The 17,186-nt window shown below is 46.3% G+C and overlaps 1 protein-coding gene across 2 annotated transcripts; it reads left to right on the top strand.

The window, feature by feature from the left end:
* Positions 1-6,242: 6,242 nt before the first annotated feature.
* On the top strand, positions 6,243-14,222 carry LOC115083607 (oocyte zinc finger protein XlCOF6-like). 2 transcript variants are annotated; one of them, XR_003854369.1, is made up of 3 exons: positions 6,268-6,294; positions 13,043-13,077; positions 13,968-14,222. XR_003854369.1 is itself a non-coding variant. In XM_029587524.1 (2 exons), the coding sequence occupies exons 1-2, from the start codon at positions 6,261-6,263 to the stop codon at positions 9,970-9,972; spliced, it is 2,658 nt and encodes an 885-aa protein (XP_029443384.1). In that variant the 5' UTR covers positions 6,243-6,260; the 3' UTR covers positions 9,973-10,122. The 2 variants fall into 2 exon arrangements, 1 of the variants encoding a protein (XP_029443384.1); XM_029587524.1 differs by lacking the exons at positions 13,043-13,077; positions 13,968-14,222 and adding an exon at positions 7,349-10,122 and having other exon boundaries at positions 6,243-6,294.
* Positions 14,223-17,186: the final 2,964 nt, after the last annotated feature.

Raw genomic sequence — 17,186 nt, 5'->3', positions numbered from 1 at the left:
AAGTTACAACGATTGAGCTCATTTTAAAGCCAAAATTATTACAAATGGGTGTTTTATATAAACTAAAAATTCCATGTAAATGAGGCATTGTATACCAAAGTGTTAAGCATTGTTTCTTCCAACCCTCGCATTTGATAAAATTTATAACAGATAAACAACGCGAGCAAAACTTGGAAACAACAACCCCTCAGTAAGATAACAAATGGCTCTAAATAGTTGTAAAATTGGCAGACCTAGTTAGATCGTCTGTTATTTCCTATTGTCTTTTTATGGATTGTTATGCCTTTGAAATATTTCTTATTCATATTCTCCCACTTGTTGAGGACTTAGAAAAGATGGTGCATGAATTGTATATTTCTTAAAATTTACCTTATGATTTTATTCATGTAAGGGATGGCCAGATATTGGTACCAAGGAATTCTTGATTGTAAACTTTGAAAATTTGAGAAATAAAAAAAAAATTTGAAGAAAAATAAATAAATAAATAAAGATTTGTATTGAGGTCCTGTGGAGTATAACACATATGGAGTCAAAGACCAGCTGATGGCCGTTATGACCAGCTGAATAAATTGTAGAAACTTCAGTACAGCATGGATTGACTATAAGAAAACATTTGATAAGATCACAGCTCCCAGAGTGTCCTGTAACAATCACATACAGTAATCCCTCCTAGGAAGGATTACATCTCCCAGAGTGCCCTGTAACAGTTACATACAGTAATCCCTCCTAGGAAGGATCACAGCTCCCAGACTGCACTGTAACAGTCACATACAGTAATCCCTCCTAGGAAGGATCACAGCTCCCAGAGTGCACTGTGACAGTCACATACAGTAATCCCTCCTAGGAAGGATCACAGCTCCCAGAGTGCACTGTGACAGTCACATACAGTAATCCCTCCTAGGAAGGATCACAGCTCCCAGAGTGCCCTGTAACAGTCACATACAGTAATCCCTCCTAGGAAGGATTACACCTCCCAGAGTGCCCTGTAACAGTTACATACAGTAATCCCTCCTAGGAAGGATCACAGCTCCCAGAGTGCACTGTAACAGTCACATACAGTAATCCCTCCTAGGAAGGATCACAGCTCCCAGAGTGCACTGTGACAGTCACATACAGTAATCCCTCCTAGGAAGGATCACAGCTCCCAGAGTGCCCTGTAACAGTCACATACAGTAACCCCTCCTAGGAAGGATCACAGCTCCCAGAGTGCCCTGTAACAGTCACATACAGTAATCCCTCCTAGGAAGGACTACAGCTCCCAGAGTGCCCTGTGACAGTCACATACAGTAATCCCTCCTAGGAAGGATCACAGCTCCCAGAGTGCACTGTAACAGTCACATACAGTAATCCCTCCTAGGAAGGATCACAGCTCCCAGAGTGCACTGTGACAGTCACATACAGTAATCCCTCCTAGGAAGGATCACAGCTCCCAGAGTGCCCTGTAACAGTCACATACAGTAACCCCTCCTAGGAAGGATCACAGCTCCCAGAGTGCCCTGTAACAGTCACATACAGTAATCCCTCCTAGGAAGGACTACAGCTCCCAGAGTGCCCTGTGACAGTCACATACAGTAATCCCTTCTAGGAAGGATCACAGCTCCCAGAGTGCCCTGTAACAGTCACATACAGTAACCCCTCCTAGGAAGGATCACAGCTCCCAGAGTGCCCTGTAACAGTCACATACAGTAATCCCTCCTAGGAAGGATCATAGCTCCCAGAGTGCCCTGTAACAGTCACATACAGTAATCCCTCCTAGGAAGGATCACAGCTCCCAGAGTGCTCTGTGACAGTCACATACAGTAATCCCTCCTAGGAAGGACTACAGCTCCCAGAGTGCCCTGTAACAGTCACAAACAGTAACCCCTCCTATGAAGGACACAGCTCCCAGAGTGCCCTGTGACAGTCACATACAGTAATCCCTCCTAGGAAGGACTACAGCTCCCAGAGTGCCCTGTAACAGTCACATACAGTGTTCCCTCCTAGGAAGGATCACAGCTCCCAGAGTGCCCTGTAACAGTCACATACAGTAATCCCTCCTAGGAAGGACTACAGCTCCCAGAGTGCCCTGTAACAGTCACATACAATAATCCCTCCTAGGAAGGATCACAGCTCCCAGAGTGCTCTGTGACAGTCACATACAGTAATCCCTCCTAGGAAGGATCACAGCTCCCAGAGTGCCCTGTGACAGCCACATACAGTAATCCCTCCTAGGAAGGACTACAGCTCCCAGAGTGCCCTGTGACAGTCACATACAGTAATCCCTCCTAGGAAGGATCACAGCTCCCAGAGTGCCCTGTGACAGCCACATACAGTAATCCCTCCTAGGAAGGACTACAGCTCCCAGAGTGCCCTGTAACAGTCACATACAGTAATCCCTCCTAGGAAGGACTACAGCTCCCAGAGTGCCCTGTAACAGTCACATACAATAATCCCTCCTAGGAAGGATCACAGCTCCCAGAGTGCTCTGTGACAGTCACATACAGTAATCCCTCCTAGGAAGGATCACAGCTCCCAGAGTGCCCTGTGACAGCCACATACAGTAATCCCTCCTAGGAAGTACTACAGCTCCCAGAGTGCCCTGTGACAGTCACATACAGTAATCCCTCCTAGGAAGGATCACAGCTCCCAGAGTGCCCTGTAACAGTCACATACAGTGATCCCTCCTAGGAAGGAACACAGCTCCCAGAGTGCCCTGTAACAGTCACATACAGTAATCCCTCCTAGGAAGGATCACAGCTCCCAGAGTGCCCTGTGACAGTCACATACAGTGATCCCTCCTAGGAAGGAACACAGCTCCCAGAGTGCCCTGTAACAGTCACATACAGTGATCCCTCCTAGGAAGGAACACAGCTCCCAGAGTGCCCTGTAACAGTTACATACAGTAATCCCTCCTAGGAAGGATCACAGCTCCCAGAGTGCCCTGTCACAGTCACATACAGTAATCCCTCCTAGGAAGGATCACAGCTCCCAGAGTGCCCTGTCACAGTCACATACAGTAACCCCTCCTAGGAAGGAACACAGCTCCCAGAGTGCCCTGTAACTGTCACATACAGTAATCCCTCCTAGGAAGGATCACAGCTCCCAGAGTGCCCTGTCACAGTCACATACAGTAATCCCTCCTAGGAAGGATCACAGCTCCCAGAGTGCCCTGTCACAGTCACATACAGTAACCCCTCCTAGGAAGGAACACAGCTCCCAGAGTGCCCTGTAACTGTCACATACAGTAATCCCTCCTAGGAAGGATCACAGCTCCCAGAGTGCCCTGTAACAGTCACATACAGTGATCCCTCCTAGGAAGGATCACAGCTCCCAGAGCGCCCTGTAACAGTCACATACAGTAATCCCTCCTAGGAAGGATCACAGCTCCCAGAGTGCCCTGTAACTGTCACATACAGTAATCCCTCCTAGGAAGGATCACAGCTCCCAGAGTGCCCTGTAACAGTCACATACAGTGATCCCTCCTAGGAAGGATCACAGCTCCCAGAGTGCCCTGTAACTGTCACATACAGTAATCCCTCCTAGGGAAGATCACAGCTCCCAGAGTGCCCTGTAACAGTCACATACAGTAACCCCTCCTAGGAAGGATCACAGCTCCCAGAGTGCCCTGTAACAGTCACATACAGTAACCCCTCCTAGGAAGGATCACAGCTCCCAGAGTGCCCTGTAACAGTCACATACAGTAATCCCTCCTAGGAAGGAACACAGCTCCCAGAGTGCCCTGTAACAGTCACATACAGTAATCCCTCCTAGGAAGGATCACAGCTCCCAGAGTGCCCTGTAACAGTCACATACAGTAATCCCTCCTAGGAAGGACTACACCTCCCAGAGTGCCCTGTAACAGTCACATACAGTAATCCCTCCTAGGAAGGATCACAGCTCCCAGAGTGCCCTGTAACAGTCACATACAGTAATCCCTCCTAGGAAGGATCACAGCTCCCAGAGTGCCCTGTAACAGTCACATACAGTAACCCCTCCTAGGAAGGATCACAGCTCCCAGAGTGCCCTGTAACAGTCACATACAGTAATCCCTCCTAGGAAGGAACACAGCTCCCAGAGTGCCCTGTAACAGTCACATACAGTAATCCCTCCTAGGAAGGATCACAGCTCCCAGAGTGCCCTGTAACAGTCACATACAGTAATCCCTCCTAGGAAGGATCACAGCTCCCAGAGTGCCCTGTAACAGTCACATACAGTAACCCCTCCTAGGAAGGAACACAGCTCCCAGAGTGCCCTGTAACAGTCACATACAGTAATCCCTCCTAGGAAGGATCACAGCTCCCAGAGTGCCCTGTAACAGTCACATACAGTAATCCCTCCTAGGGAAGATCACAGCTCCCAGAGTGCCCTGTAACAGTCACATACAGTGATCCCTCCTAGGAAGGATCACAGCTCCCAGAGTGCTCTGTGACAGTCACATACAGTAATCCCTCCTAGGAAGGACTACAGCTCCCAGAGTGCCCTGTGACAGTCACATACAGTAATCCCTCCTAGGAAGGACTACAGCTCCCAGAGTGCCCTGTGACAGTCACATGCAGTAATCCCTCCTAGGAAGGACTACAGCTCCCAGAGTGCCCTGTGACAGTCACATACAGTAATCCCTCCTAGGAAGGATTATTTTCTATCTATAAATCAGATAATGTATGAATTTGAGCTCCCAGTCTGCCAGTCCCAATATTCCTGAGAGTGCAGTCCCAGCTGATCCTGAATCCTGCAGCCTTGTGTGCAGCCTCAGCTCCTGCTGTCAGTGCTGGGCGGGGGAGGCAGAGGGCAGCAGGCAGAGGCAGCTCAACCCCAGGATCCCTCCCTCTTACTTTCACTTCACCCTGCTCTGCTCTCATCCTCCTTCCTTCTTCCTCTGACTTTAACCATTAAGAGAGAATCTGAGCGTCTTGAAGCAGAAACTGATTGTGGGCACCGAACAAAGCTGAAAGCTGTCCCCAACCCAGGGGCCTTGCAGTGAAGGAGCCAGGGCTGGAAATCCTGCTCTGGAGAAGGGGCAGGAGAATGGCTGCAGGGCTTTCTGCTCAGCAGGTAGGAGGGGGGCAGGGGATGCAGCCTTGGACTGATCCCATCCCCCACCCCAGGGACCGTGCAGGGAGGGAGCCGGGGCTGGAAATCCTGCTCTGGAGAAGGGGCAGGAGAATGGCCGCAGGGCTTTCTGCTCAGCAGGTAGGAGGGGGGCAGGGGATGCAGCCTGGGACTGATCCCATCCCCCACCCCAGGGACCGTGCAGGGAGGGAGCCGGGGCTGGAAATCCTGCTCTGGAGAAGGGGCAGGAGAATGGCTGCAGGGCTTTCTGCTCAGCAGGTAGGAGACTGGCAGGAGGGGGGCAGGGGATGCAGCTTGGGACTGATCCCATCCCCCCACCCCACCCAATAAATCCATTCCCTGCTGCTCTTCCTCCTGCTTCTCCTCCCCTCACACTGCAGCCGCTCCTTTCGTCTCAGTTTCTGATTTCTTGAGATTTTACCTTTTTTCTTCTCTCACCCTTTCCTTTATAAAACTTGTGTTTGGTGGAGAGGAGGAGTAGCAGTGAACCATGAACCAAAGAAGGCAGAGTTATAAACAAACGTTTCCTACCCTCCCCTTTCATTCCTTCAACTATCAATGTATAGATTGCAGAAGCTCTGGGTCCTGAGATCCCTGGTGAATCTGAACTTGTAACTTACCTTGAAGGTGGGTTTGGAAATTCCCACCATTAATAAACAAGAACTTAAACATAAAGTAGTACATAGCACAGTTTATATGGGGACAGTAAAGCAAAAAGAAATGAGAGGCAGGTTACTGGCCAGGACATAAGCTTTCCTGCCTTGTGAGGATTTAGCACAGGGAGTTCTCCTGATGCAACAGACGCAGATGCTCCTGATGTTCTGCATAATGCTCTGTTATGGGACAGGTTTTATTATTCACTGATTTATCCAGGCAGTGACATTGGATATTCTTTATCTCTAGACTTAGAAAATCTTTTCACAGTTAAACTTGCAGACCCTGGGGTCCACTGAGGAAACTGACTCTAGGGCCACATAGGGAGTAACAAGTCTGGCAGTTCTTGAGAGAAAGGGTGTCCTCTGTTCCATGATAAAATGTTAGGAGAATAAATCCAGCTGAGATCCAATGTCCCCTGAGCCCCTCCACGTGTCTCTGAGTGTTTCTGGTTTGTGTTTCAGGTGCCGGTGACGTTTGAGGACATCGCTGTCTCTTTCTCCCAGGAGGAGTGGGGGTATTTAGATGAAGGCCAGAAGCAGCTTTACAGGGAGGTGATGAAGGAGAATTATGAGATCCTGAGCTCCCTAGGTAAGGATTGCATTATCTGCATTTTTAGCAGACACAGGGAATAATTTACTGAAGGTCGGGCGGGTTCCTGATTTTGACCTTGGCACGATCCTTGATACGCTCGATCGCTGCCTACCACTGGATACACTCAACCTCCATCTGCTTCGATCCAGCTCCGCCATGAGCAGAAGCCCCCACCTAAGACCTGCCGACCCCGGCACCCAAAGGCTCAACCCAAATATTGTGTACAGTTCTCTCAAAAAAGATATAGTTGCGATGGAGAAGTTACAGAGAAGGGGAACCAAAATGATAAAGGGGATGGAACAGCTCCCCTATGAGGAAAGACTAAAGAAGTTAGGGCTGTTCAGCTTGGAGAAGAGACGGCTGTGAAGGGATATGATAGAGGTGTTTAAAATCATGAAAGGTCTTGCCACACTCTGGGCAGCTGTCATCTATTGACACCCCCCCCCCCCCCCGGCAGTCCCCCTCCTCATTCCTTATTGACTTCGACTCTTGGATTTTCTGCTTCCTTGTCCCATCTTCCCCTTCCCTTAGACATGGGGACTTCAGTTTTCTTACCAATGACCCCTCTGACTCTTGCATCTCAAATCTCCTTGCATTAGCCACTTCAGTAGTTTGTCTCCACTGTCTCCACTGCTCTTTTGGGCTTAACTGTTGCCTTTTTCAGGACACCAAGTTTTTCATCACCGTCCTCACTATTGTTTTGAATTCTGGTTACCGTTTTTGTCTCCAACACTTTCTCCAGGAGGTAATTCCAGGTATCCACCACCCATCTGTGAAACAATCTCCTGATATTGCTCCTTGGCGCTTTGCATCTCCCCTTACCCCATCTCTCGTCTGTTCTAGGGAATGCAGACTTAGGTCCTCAAGTCTCATCTCATAGGGCTTTTGGTGCAGACCCTACACCACTGGAAGCTTATCATGGTCACTAGAAATTGGTCAGATGTGTGCAGCTGTACCACTGTGTGACAACTCTAGAGCAGTGATTATAGGATCAGAAATATTTGCATGATAACTAATATGTGATCAATGATTTTTTTTTTTTTATCACCAGCAAGTGATGAGATCACACAGAATATAAAGAAAGAGGAGAATCGGGAAGAATGTCCTATGGAGGATGGACTGATCCCAAGCAAATCAGAAAATGCCCGTGAGAACCTTTCCCAGGGGCCTGAGAAGAGAAACAGATGGAATAGTCAGCAAGAAGCAGAGGAGAAGCCAAGAGACTCTGTAGGGGACTCATCAGATGGAGTCACTGAGTGTGAGAAAAGTGACAAGGAGCTCACAGACAGCCCTGAGCAGCAGAGACAGTTGCGAGCAGAGAAACCCTTCCAAAGTAATAACAGTGATGAAATAACTTCTCACCTCCACCAGAGGGAGGGGAAAGGGAAGAAATGCTTTCTGTGTCTCTCCTGTGGAAAAAGCTTTGTTAAGGAATCGCATTTAATATTGCACCAGAAATCCTGCCCACTGAAAACACCATTTCTATGCAGTAAATATGGGGAAGGTTTCAGTCAGAGGAACAATCTAAATAACTACCAAAGAACACAGAAAAGAGAGAGGGAGTTTCCATGCACTGAATGCAGGAAAAGTTTCATATGCAAGGATTCTCTTAGACAACACCAAAAAATGCACACTAGTGAGAGACCATTTTCATGTACTAATTGTAGTAAACGTTTCCTTAGGAAGACAGAGCTCTCCTACCACCAGAAAACCCACAAAGACAACAAACCATTTCCATGCACTGAGTGTGGGAAAAGCTTCATTGCTAAATATTTGCTACTATCTCACCAGAGAATCCACACAAGAGAGAAGCCATTCTTATGTACTGAATGTGGAAAATGCTTCAGAAGGAAGACAAACCTCTCCCAACACCAGAAAATCCACAAAGGAGCTAAACCATTTACATGTACTGAGTGTGGAGAAAGCTTCCTTCTGAAGGCAACTCTCAGAAGGCATCAAAAGACACATTCTGATGAAAGACCATTTTCATGTTCTGAATGTGAGAAAAGCTTCACTGGAAAGCATTTACTAAAATCTCACCAGAAGATCCACACAGGAGAGAGACCATTTTCATGTACTGAGTGTGGGAAAAGCTTTATTAGTAAGTATAAACTAATATTGCACCAGAAAATCCACACAGGAGAAAAACCATTTACATGTACTGAATGTGGGAAAAGTTTCATTACTAAATATAAACTAATCTCACATCAGAAAATCCACAAAGGAGAAAGACCATTCTCATGTACTAAATGTGGAAAATGTTTCATTAGGAAGGCAGACCTTTCACAACACCAGCAAATCCACACAGGCGACAAACCTTTTATATGTACTGAGTGTGGACAAAGCTTCCTTCTGAAGGGAACCCTCAGAAGACATCAAAAGATACACACTGGTGAAAGACCATTTTCTTGTTCTGAATGTGAGAAAAGCTTCACTGTAAAGCATTTGTTAACATCTCACCAGAAAATCCACACTGGAGAGAGACCATTTACATGTACTGAGTGTGGAAAAAGCTTCATTAGTAAGTCTAAACTAATATTGCACCAGAAAATCCACACTGGAGAGAGACCATTTGCATGTACCGTGTGTGAAGAAAGCTTCATTAAAAAGTCTAAACTAATACTGCATCAGAGAAACCACAAAGGATTGAGACCATTCTCATGTTCTAAATGTGGAAAAAGTTTTATTAGAAAGACAACCCTCTCACAGCATGAGAAAATGCACACAGGTGACAAACCATTTTCATGCACTGAGTGTGGGAAATGTTTCTTTAGGAAGACAGACCTCTCACAACACCAGAAAATCCACACAGGAGAGAGACCATTCTCATGCTCTGAGTGTGAGAAATGTTTCATTAGGCAAGCAAACTTATCACACCATCAGAAAATCCATACACGTGACAAACCATTTATATGCTCTGAGTGTGGGAAATGTTTCAGTATGAAGACTTACCTTTCACAACACCAGAAAATCCACACAGGTGACAAACCATTTACATGCTCTGAGTGTGATAAAAGCTTCCTTCAGAAGGCAACCCTCAGAAGACATGAAAAGACACACACTGGTGAGAGACCATTCTCATGCTCTGAATGTGAGAAAAGCTTCATAAGCAAGTATACACTAATATCACACCAGAGAATCCACACAGGAGAGAGACCATTCTCATGTCCTAAATGTGGAAAATGTTTCATTAGGAAGACGCACCTCTCACAACACCAGAAATTCCACACAGCCGACAAATCATTTACATGCATAGAATGTGGGAAAAGCTTCATTACTAAGTATATATTAGTCTTACACCAGAAAATTCACACAGGTGACAAACCATTTACATGCTCTGAGTGTGGGAAAAGTTTCCTTGAGAAGGCAACCCTCAGAAGACATCAAAAGATACACACAGGAGAGAGACCATTTACATGCTCTGACTGTGGGAAATGTTTCAGTAGGAAGGTAGGCCTCTCACAACACCAGAAAGTCCATACAGGCGAGAAACCATTTACATGCTCTGAGTGTGGGAAATGTTACAGTAGGAAGACATATCTCTCACAGCACCAGACAATCCACACATGTGACAAAACTTTTCCATGCTCTGAGTGTGGGAAAAGCTTCCTTCAGGAGGCAGCCCTCAGAAGACATCAAAAGATTCACACTGGAGGACTTCCAGTTATGCGCTGAAGGTGGAAGCAGCAGCCTGACTGAGCTGCCACCGTCATTTACTCTCTCAGATAATAGGACCACCAGTGGGCACTCCATGAGGATAGCAAGTAGTACATTTAAAACAAATCAAAGAAAATTCTTTTTCACTCAGCACATAGTTAAGCTCTAGAACTCATTGCAAGAGGATGTGGTTACAGAAGTTAGTGTAACTGGGTTTAAAAAAAGGTTTGGATATGTTTCTAGAGGATAAATCCATAAACTGCTATGATGGTAATTAATAAGCAATAGTAGCTTGTGATCTATCTAATGTTTGGGTACTTGGCAGGTACTTGTGACTTGGATTGCCACTGTTGGAAACAGGATACTGGGCTTGATGGACCCTTGGTTTGACCCAGTATGGCATTTCTTATGTTCTTATGTATTAGTTTTTCTCTTTAGGACTGGGGCTGCTGTGAGTATAATGTTTTGTCAAAGGACATCAGTACATAAGAACATAAGAAATTGCCATGCTGGGTCAGACCAAGGGTCCATCAGCCGGGTATCCTGTTTCCAACAGAGGCCAAACCAGGCCACAAGAACCTGGCAAATACCCAAACACTAAGACGATCTCATGCAACTGATGCCAGTAATAGCAGAGGCCATTCCCTAAGTCAACTTGATTAATAGCAGTTAATGGACTTCTCCTCCAAGAACTTATCCAAACCTTTTTTAAACCCAGCTACACTAACTGCAGTAACCACATCCTCTGGCAACAAATTCCAGAGCTTAATTTTGCGTTGAGTGAAAAATAATTTTTTCCGATTAGTTTTAAATGTGCTTTCTAACTTCTTGGAGTGCCCCCTAGTCCTTCTATTATCCGAAAGTATAAATAACCGATTGACATCTACTAGTTCAAGACCTCTCATGATTTTAAAGACCTCTATCATATCCCCCCTCAGCCATCTCTTCTCCAAGCTGAACAGCCCTAACCTCTTCAGCCTTTCCTCATAGGGGAGCTGTTCCATCCCCTTTATCATTTTGGTTGCCCTTCTCTGTATCTTCTCCCTCGCAGCTATATCTTTTTTGAGATGCGGTGACCAGAATTGTACATAGTATTCAAGGTGCAGTCTCATCATGGAGCGATACAGAAGCACTATGATATTTTCCGTTTTATTAACCATTCCCTTCCTAATAATTCCTAACATTCTGTTTGCTTTTTTGACTGCTGCAGCACACTGAGCCGACAATTTCAAAGTATTATCCACTATGATGCCTAGATCTTTTTCCTGGGTGGTAGCTCCTAATATGGAACCTAACATCGTCTAACAGAAAGGGTTATTTTTCCCTATATGCAACACCTTGCACTTGTCCACATTAAATTTCATCTGCCATTTGGATGCCCAATCTTCCAAATCTCACAAGGTCCTCCTGCAATGTATCATTGAAAGTAATAAGGACTGGAATATGTGATGGTATTTTGCAGCCAGCCTTATCTGCAAGGACAACTTAACTCCCATTGTGTGAAGAATATATTTCTAAGAATGGAAACCCAACAATTTCTGATGTTATGGGGTAATCTGACTCCGTCTGGTTCCCACAAGCTGCAACCTCTGCTACTGTGTGACTGACAGAATAGTCTTTCAATACACAGTCTTTTACTTGCAAATATCTGACTGATTCATGTTCCTGGTTAACAAACTGAAATGGATGTTCCACCATTACCCTCAATAATGTTGATCCAGATTTATGTAGAAGTCTCATATTATGAACTTTCCAATTATGATAAGTATGCATTCAAGAATCAAAAGTTCAAGCAAAATGCCAATTTCCCATGTACTTCTGTTACCTGGATATAGGGTTTCTCTGACCCTATTCAAACTTGCATATGTAAGTCTTTTCATTAGTTTAACTTGTGCATCTGTCCCATAAATTTGTTTTATTGTTTTTTGTTATTTGAATTTGTTTTATTTTACTATTGTGTTTTTTTTTTATTTTTATAATTGTTTATTTGATTGTATTTTTATGATTTTTTATTTGTGCTGCCGCTTGGGTAACATGTTTTTATCAGGTGGGATACTAAGTTTTAATAAAATGAAATGAAATCTGTCCAATTTAAGGCAGTCTGTACTGAGCAATATTAAAAAATGTCCAATCCATTCTTTCATTTCATTCTTTCTTTCAAGTTTATCCCTGTCAGATTGAAGCATACCAAAATCACACAGTCCTTCCACGTCACGAAGTGCGGCCTCATGTACTTGTACAAAGCATTCCTGCAGAAATTACATGCCATGTGCTAATGTTTCATCCTTCAGGCCAGAAATCTTTGTAAACCTCTGCAAGGCTTCTATGATTCTCTCAGTCACTCTTTTCCGAATATTCCAATTATTTCTGTGTCCACTAACCTTTAATGCCCTTCCTTTCCGTGGTATCTGTAGATCTCCTTGGTCAGAATGTGTATTAAAGATGGTGACTTACTTTCCTCGCTGAAGGGACAAATACTTCTTCTGGCGCCACCAGTGCTGCATGGTTCCTTTCTAAATTTAATCTGCTGAGTCCAATTTTGTTTTCGATGGGTTTTGAAGGATTCAGTCAGGTTAGCATCCTTGCACTGTAAATACAAGCTATATACTCAGTTAATATTGCTTGCATTAAAATTGTTTAATGCCTAATGGATCCCAATGAAAGGAAAGAATGGTAAAAAATTCATAGAGTCCACAAAGTTTTATCAGAAAATAAAGTACATATTTTATTGAGACTTGAAGGTGAATGCTAGAGTCAGTACTAGATGAGACGGTCACTCTGCTCCTGAGGGACCCTGAGAGAGACAGAGCTGGGGGCTAACAGGGAGAGTTTGTAAAAAGCTGAGAGAGATAAATAGTACCAGAGGCAGCCTGTAGCCCAATGCTAAGGAACTGCAGCCAGGGGTAAAGTCAGAGCTGATCTAATCAGTACTCTCACAGCCGACCGAGATAGGTGCAGCATTCAGCTCTGCAACAAATGTTCAGTTAAACCAGTTGGTGTTACAGTGATATTCCTTTTCTTTTCCCCCTGCTTGTTGTATTGCCGTTTCATTTCAAATCCTTTACATTCACTATTCTGCCTTTTTCAGAACAAGCTCTGGTTTATTAGCACTGTGGATTCCAGGTGAGTTGCTCAGTGATTCCTCTATTTTTTGGATGTACAGTCTTTATTTATCTGTGTACCGTGAAACCCCAGGTTTGGGGAGCCACACGGTCCCCAGAAAACCCTCATGAAGGAGCAGGCAGGACAGTCCTTGCCCCAGATCCAATTGGAATCTCAGTTGGTGGGTGGGAGGTTGCCAGGAGAGAGGCACAAGTGCAGGAGCAGGCAAGGCCTCTGCAATCAGTGCTTGCTGGGAGCCTCAAGTGAGGAAGGGTTTAACCTCTGAATGTCAGGAGTAGCAGTTCTTGCTCTATTTCTGCTATGAATGTTTTATTCCAGGGAGGTAAAGGAAGAGATGTGATGTGTGCTCTTCATTCCTGCCATGAATATTTAATTCTGGGTGGCTGGGGAGGAGCCAGAAGCAGCAGCAACTCTTGCTCTGTTTCCCCTGTGAACATTTAATTCTTGAGGTGGGAGGCTGCAGGAAGGAGCCAAAGATGTGGCAGGAGCTCTTGCTCCACTCTCCCTATGAATATTTAATTCAAGGACAAGACAGAATGAGGAATGAGCCAAAGATGTGGCAGCAGATTGTGCTCGCTCCTACCATGAACATTTATTTATGGGGGGGGGGGGGGGCGGGGAGGGAGAGGAGTCAGAGACACCACCATGAAATGCTGGCTTGGGGTCCTGGCAGTGGGATGCATGGGACTGAGCTGTGGGTCTCATCTGGGTCTGGATGTTTTCCCAGCCTCTGCCTAGATAATCAAAGTACGCAAGGTCTGGCCAATCCCATGGTGAATTTTAACCCATTAAATTTGCCCGTGGAAATGGCTTTCATTATTGCCCTCCTGCATATAATGGTGATGAGCATTCGGCCTTTCACATTTTAAAGTCTAACCTTGCTTTAACAGATCAAATGAAGAGATGCGAGTGATCAAGAGGACTGCGTGACTTCACCCCTTTCCCTCCCTCAGTTGCAAACCCTTCCTATGCCAACCACTTCCTATCTCATCTTTTCGCTGTCCTCATCTGCAACCTCCTCCTGGTTTGTTTGCTTTAACAGTATTCAAAGTGCAGTCTCACCATGGAGCGAAACAGAGGCATTATGACATTTTGGGGTAGATTTTCAAACACGGCGCGTTCGTGTACTTTTGCTGGTGCATCAGGCGCAAGCAAAAGTACGCGGGATTTTAGCGGATACGCGCGTAGTCGCGCGTATCCGCTAAAATCCTGGATCGGCGCACGCAAGGCTATCGATTACGTATAGCCGGCGCGCGCCGAGCCGCGCAGCCTACCCCCGTTCCCTCCAAGGCCGCTCCGAAATCGGAGCGGCCTTGGAGGGAATCCTCTAATGCCCTCCCCTCACCTTTCCCTCCCTTCCTCTACCTAACCCACCCCCCCGGCCCTGTCTAAACCCCCCCCCCCTTACCTTTGTCGGGGGATTTACGCCTCCCGGAGGGAGACGTAAATCCCCGCGCGCCGGGATGCGACCTGGGGGCGGGTCCGGAGGGCGCGGCCACGCCCCCGGACCGCAACCACGCCCCCGGGCCCGCCCCCAAAACGCTGCCGACACGCCCCGAAAACGGCGCGGCGCTCGGCCCCGCCCCCGACACGCCCCCCTCCAAAAACCCCGGGACTTACGTGAGTCCCGGGGCTCTGCGCGCGCCGGTAGGCCTATGTAAAATAGGCTCACCGGTGCGCAGGGCCCTGCTCGCCTAAATCCGCCCGGTTTTGGGCGGATTTAGGCGAGCAGGGCTCTTAAAATCCGCCCCTTTCTGTTTTATTCACCATTCCGTCTAATAATTCCTAACGTTCTGTTTGCTTTTTTGACTGCTGCAGCACACTGAGCCGACGAATTTAAAGTATTATCCACTATGATGCCTAGACCTTTTTCCTGGGTGGTAGCTCCTAATATGGAACCTAACATCTGTAACTACAGCAAGGGTTATTTTTCCCTATATGCAACACCTTGCGCTTATCCACATTAAATTTCATCTGCCATTTGGAAGCCCGATCTTCCAGCCTCACAAGGTCCTCCTGCAATGTATCACAATCCGCTTGTGATTTAACTAATCTGAATAATTTTGTATTATCTGCAAATCTGATAACCTCACTTGTCCAGATCATTTACAAATACATTGAAAAGCATCGGTCCAAGTACAGATCCCTGAGGCACTCCACTGTTTACCCTTTTCCACTGAGAAAACCTACTTATCTGATATAGTTCTGTAACAGACAGCTCACAAGTAAAACAGAGGCACTAGAAAAAAAAATAGTATTTGAAACTTGTTAAAGTCATAAGTATAGAAGACATTTTTATTGTTATTGTTTTAAAAATGTGTTAAATAGTTTTGAATAAAGAAAAGGAAGAGGATACAAGTGTATTATTTTGTTATACTCCATTACCCTTTCCCTTTTTAACCCTGCTCTCCCTCCCTACTCAGTACTTTCAAAACCCAACAGGAGAGAGGTATTTCTGCGGGTAGCCCTATAGGAAAGTCGTAAATCCCTCCTTCACATACCTCTGCCTTACCTCAGGGTCACGACAGGCTCTAGCAGGAGGGATCTCACTTAAAAGGGTTTACATATGCCCTAGAAGCCAGAGATCTAATCCAGGGCACATTTTCATTATAGTACCAAGTTCCAATTTTATCTTACAACTAGGGTTGCCAACTTATAAAGGTCAAACTTCCGAACATTTGACGATGCTGGTTTAATATCTTTACCCCAGCCGATTCTTGGGGTGGGTGAGCCGAGCAGTCGCCGGGGGCACTGTCAGCTGAGGGGCACCCTGAGCCACCGTGTGGGGACGGAGGAAGCGAGGCCCAGCGTGTTCACGGAGGAACCCACCTCATCACGGCCGAAAAGCAAGACTACGTGGCCGCGGCGGATCCCATCTCCCTGAAGCTGAAGACACACCTAGCCTCGCTGTTGCAGACTGCACCCCACTGTAGCTGAAGATGGGCCCGGCCTGGCCGTGGTTGTGGTTGAAGACTAGAATTGCGTAGCTGCGGTGGATCCCGTCCTTCCACTGCTAAAGCAAGGGTTGGGAGGGGCACCATCAGTTGAGAGGGCAGGGGCCTTTTGCCCTGATTTTCACTGATAGGGTTTACTCACGTGTGACTTTTACTGCCACTCTTCACCATTAGAAGAACACAGGGAAACATAACAAATATGGACCTGTCTGGTCTGTCCAGTGTACTTCCTGCTGGAGTGCCTTAGACCCGAGCTGACCTCTGACTTTTCCCTCACCTTCTTTGCCATTACTGATCCTCTGTACTTGTCCCACGTTATTGTGTCTCCTCCTCTGCAAGGTTCTTCCCTGCATCTGTGAATAAAGATGCTCCTATGTCATTCCTGAGCCTTAACTCATGACCACTGCTTCTCCAGCTTCTTTATTGTGCACAAAAGATTCGCTTTTACCAGCCCAGGGGCGTCTGATTAAATCATGGACCGAAGTCTAGGTAAAGTGACACAACACAAATGTATCCCAGACACTGAATATAGACAGTGGCTGTCCAGTCTGGTTTTTTAACACCAGATTTCTTCCATTTCTGTTTGTTGTACTAAAGACTGATAAATCCCCCCCACCCCTCAAAAAAAAAAATATAAACGGAAAACCAAGGTCCCTGACTTTAGTGCTAACCTGCAGCAGGAGGGCTAAAATCTGGACGTTTCAGAATACTGTAGCCCTCTTTCTTTTTTTCAGTGCAGGACCGAAAAAAAATCTGTACAAATCAGGAAAAACTGAGAACACTGCTACCAGCCCACAATAGGAAGTGAAGCAATCCCGGGACTACACTTCCCACAATCCCCAGCACCTGTATCCTTTTCAGTCTCAAGAAACCTGAGGACAAGTTAATGCGGGACTACATTTCCCAGCGTCCAACCCGAACGCTCCTTACCTCCGGCAACTGCAGCCCTCACTTCCCTTTCCCTCTTTGGTGATGTCACTTCCTGCTGGAAAGGGGCGGGGATTGCTGTGAGACCCGGCAACCGCGGAGAGAAGTGAGGTCCCCACCTCCGGGACCGTGCAGGGAGGGAGCCGGGGCTGGAAATCCTGCTCTGGAGAAGGGGCAGGAGAATGGCTGCAGGGCTTTCTGCTCAGCAGGTAGGAGGGGGGCAGGGGA

This window comes from Rhinatrema bivittatum, chromosome 2 (assembly GCF_901001135.1).
Source record: "Rhinatrema bivittatum chromosome 2, aRhiBiv1.1, whole genome shotgun sequence".
In the NCBI taxonomy this organism is placed as follows: Eukaryota; Metazoa; Chordata; class Amphibia; order Gymnophiona; family Rhinatrematidae; genus Rhinatrema; species Rhinatrema bivittatum.
The sequence above is the reverse complement of the archived record's forward strand: the minus strand, read 5'-3'. Positions and strand labels throughout refer to the sequence as shown.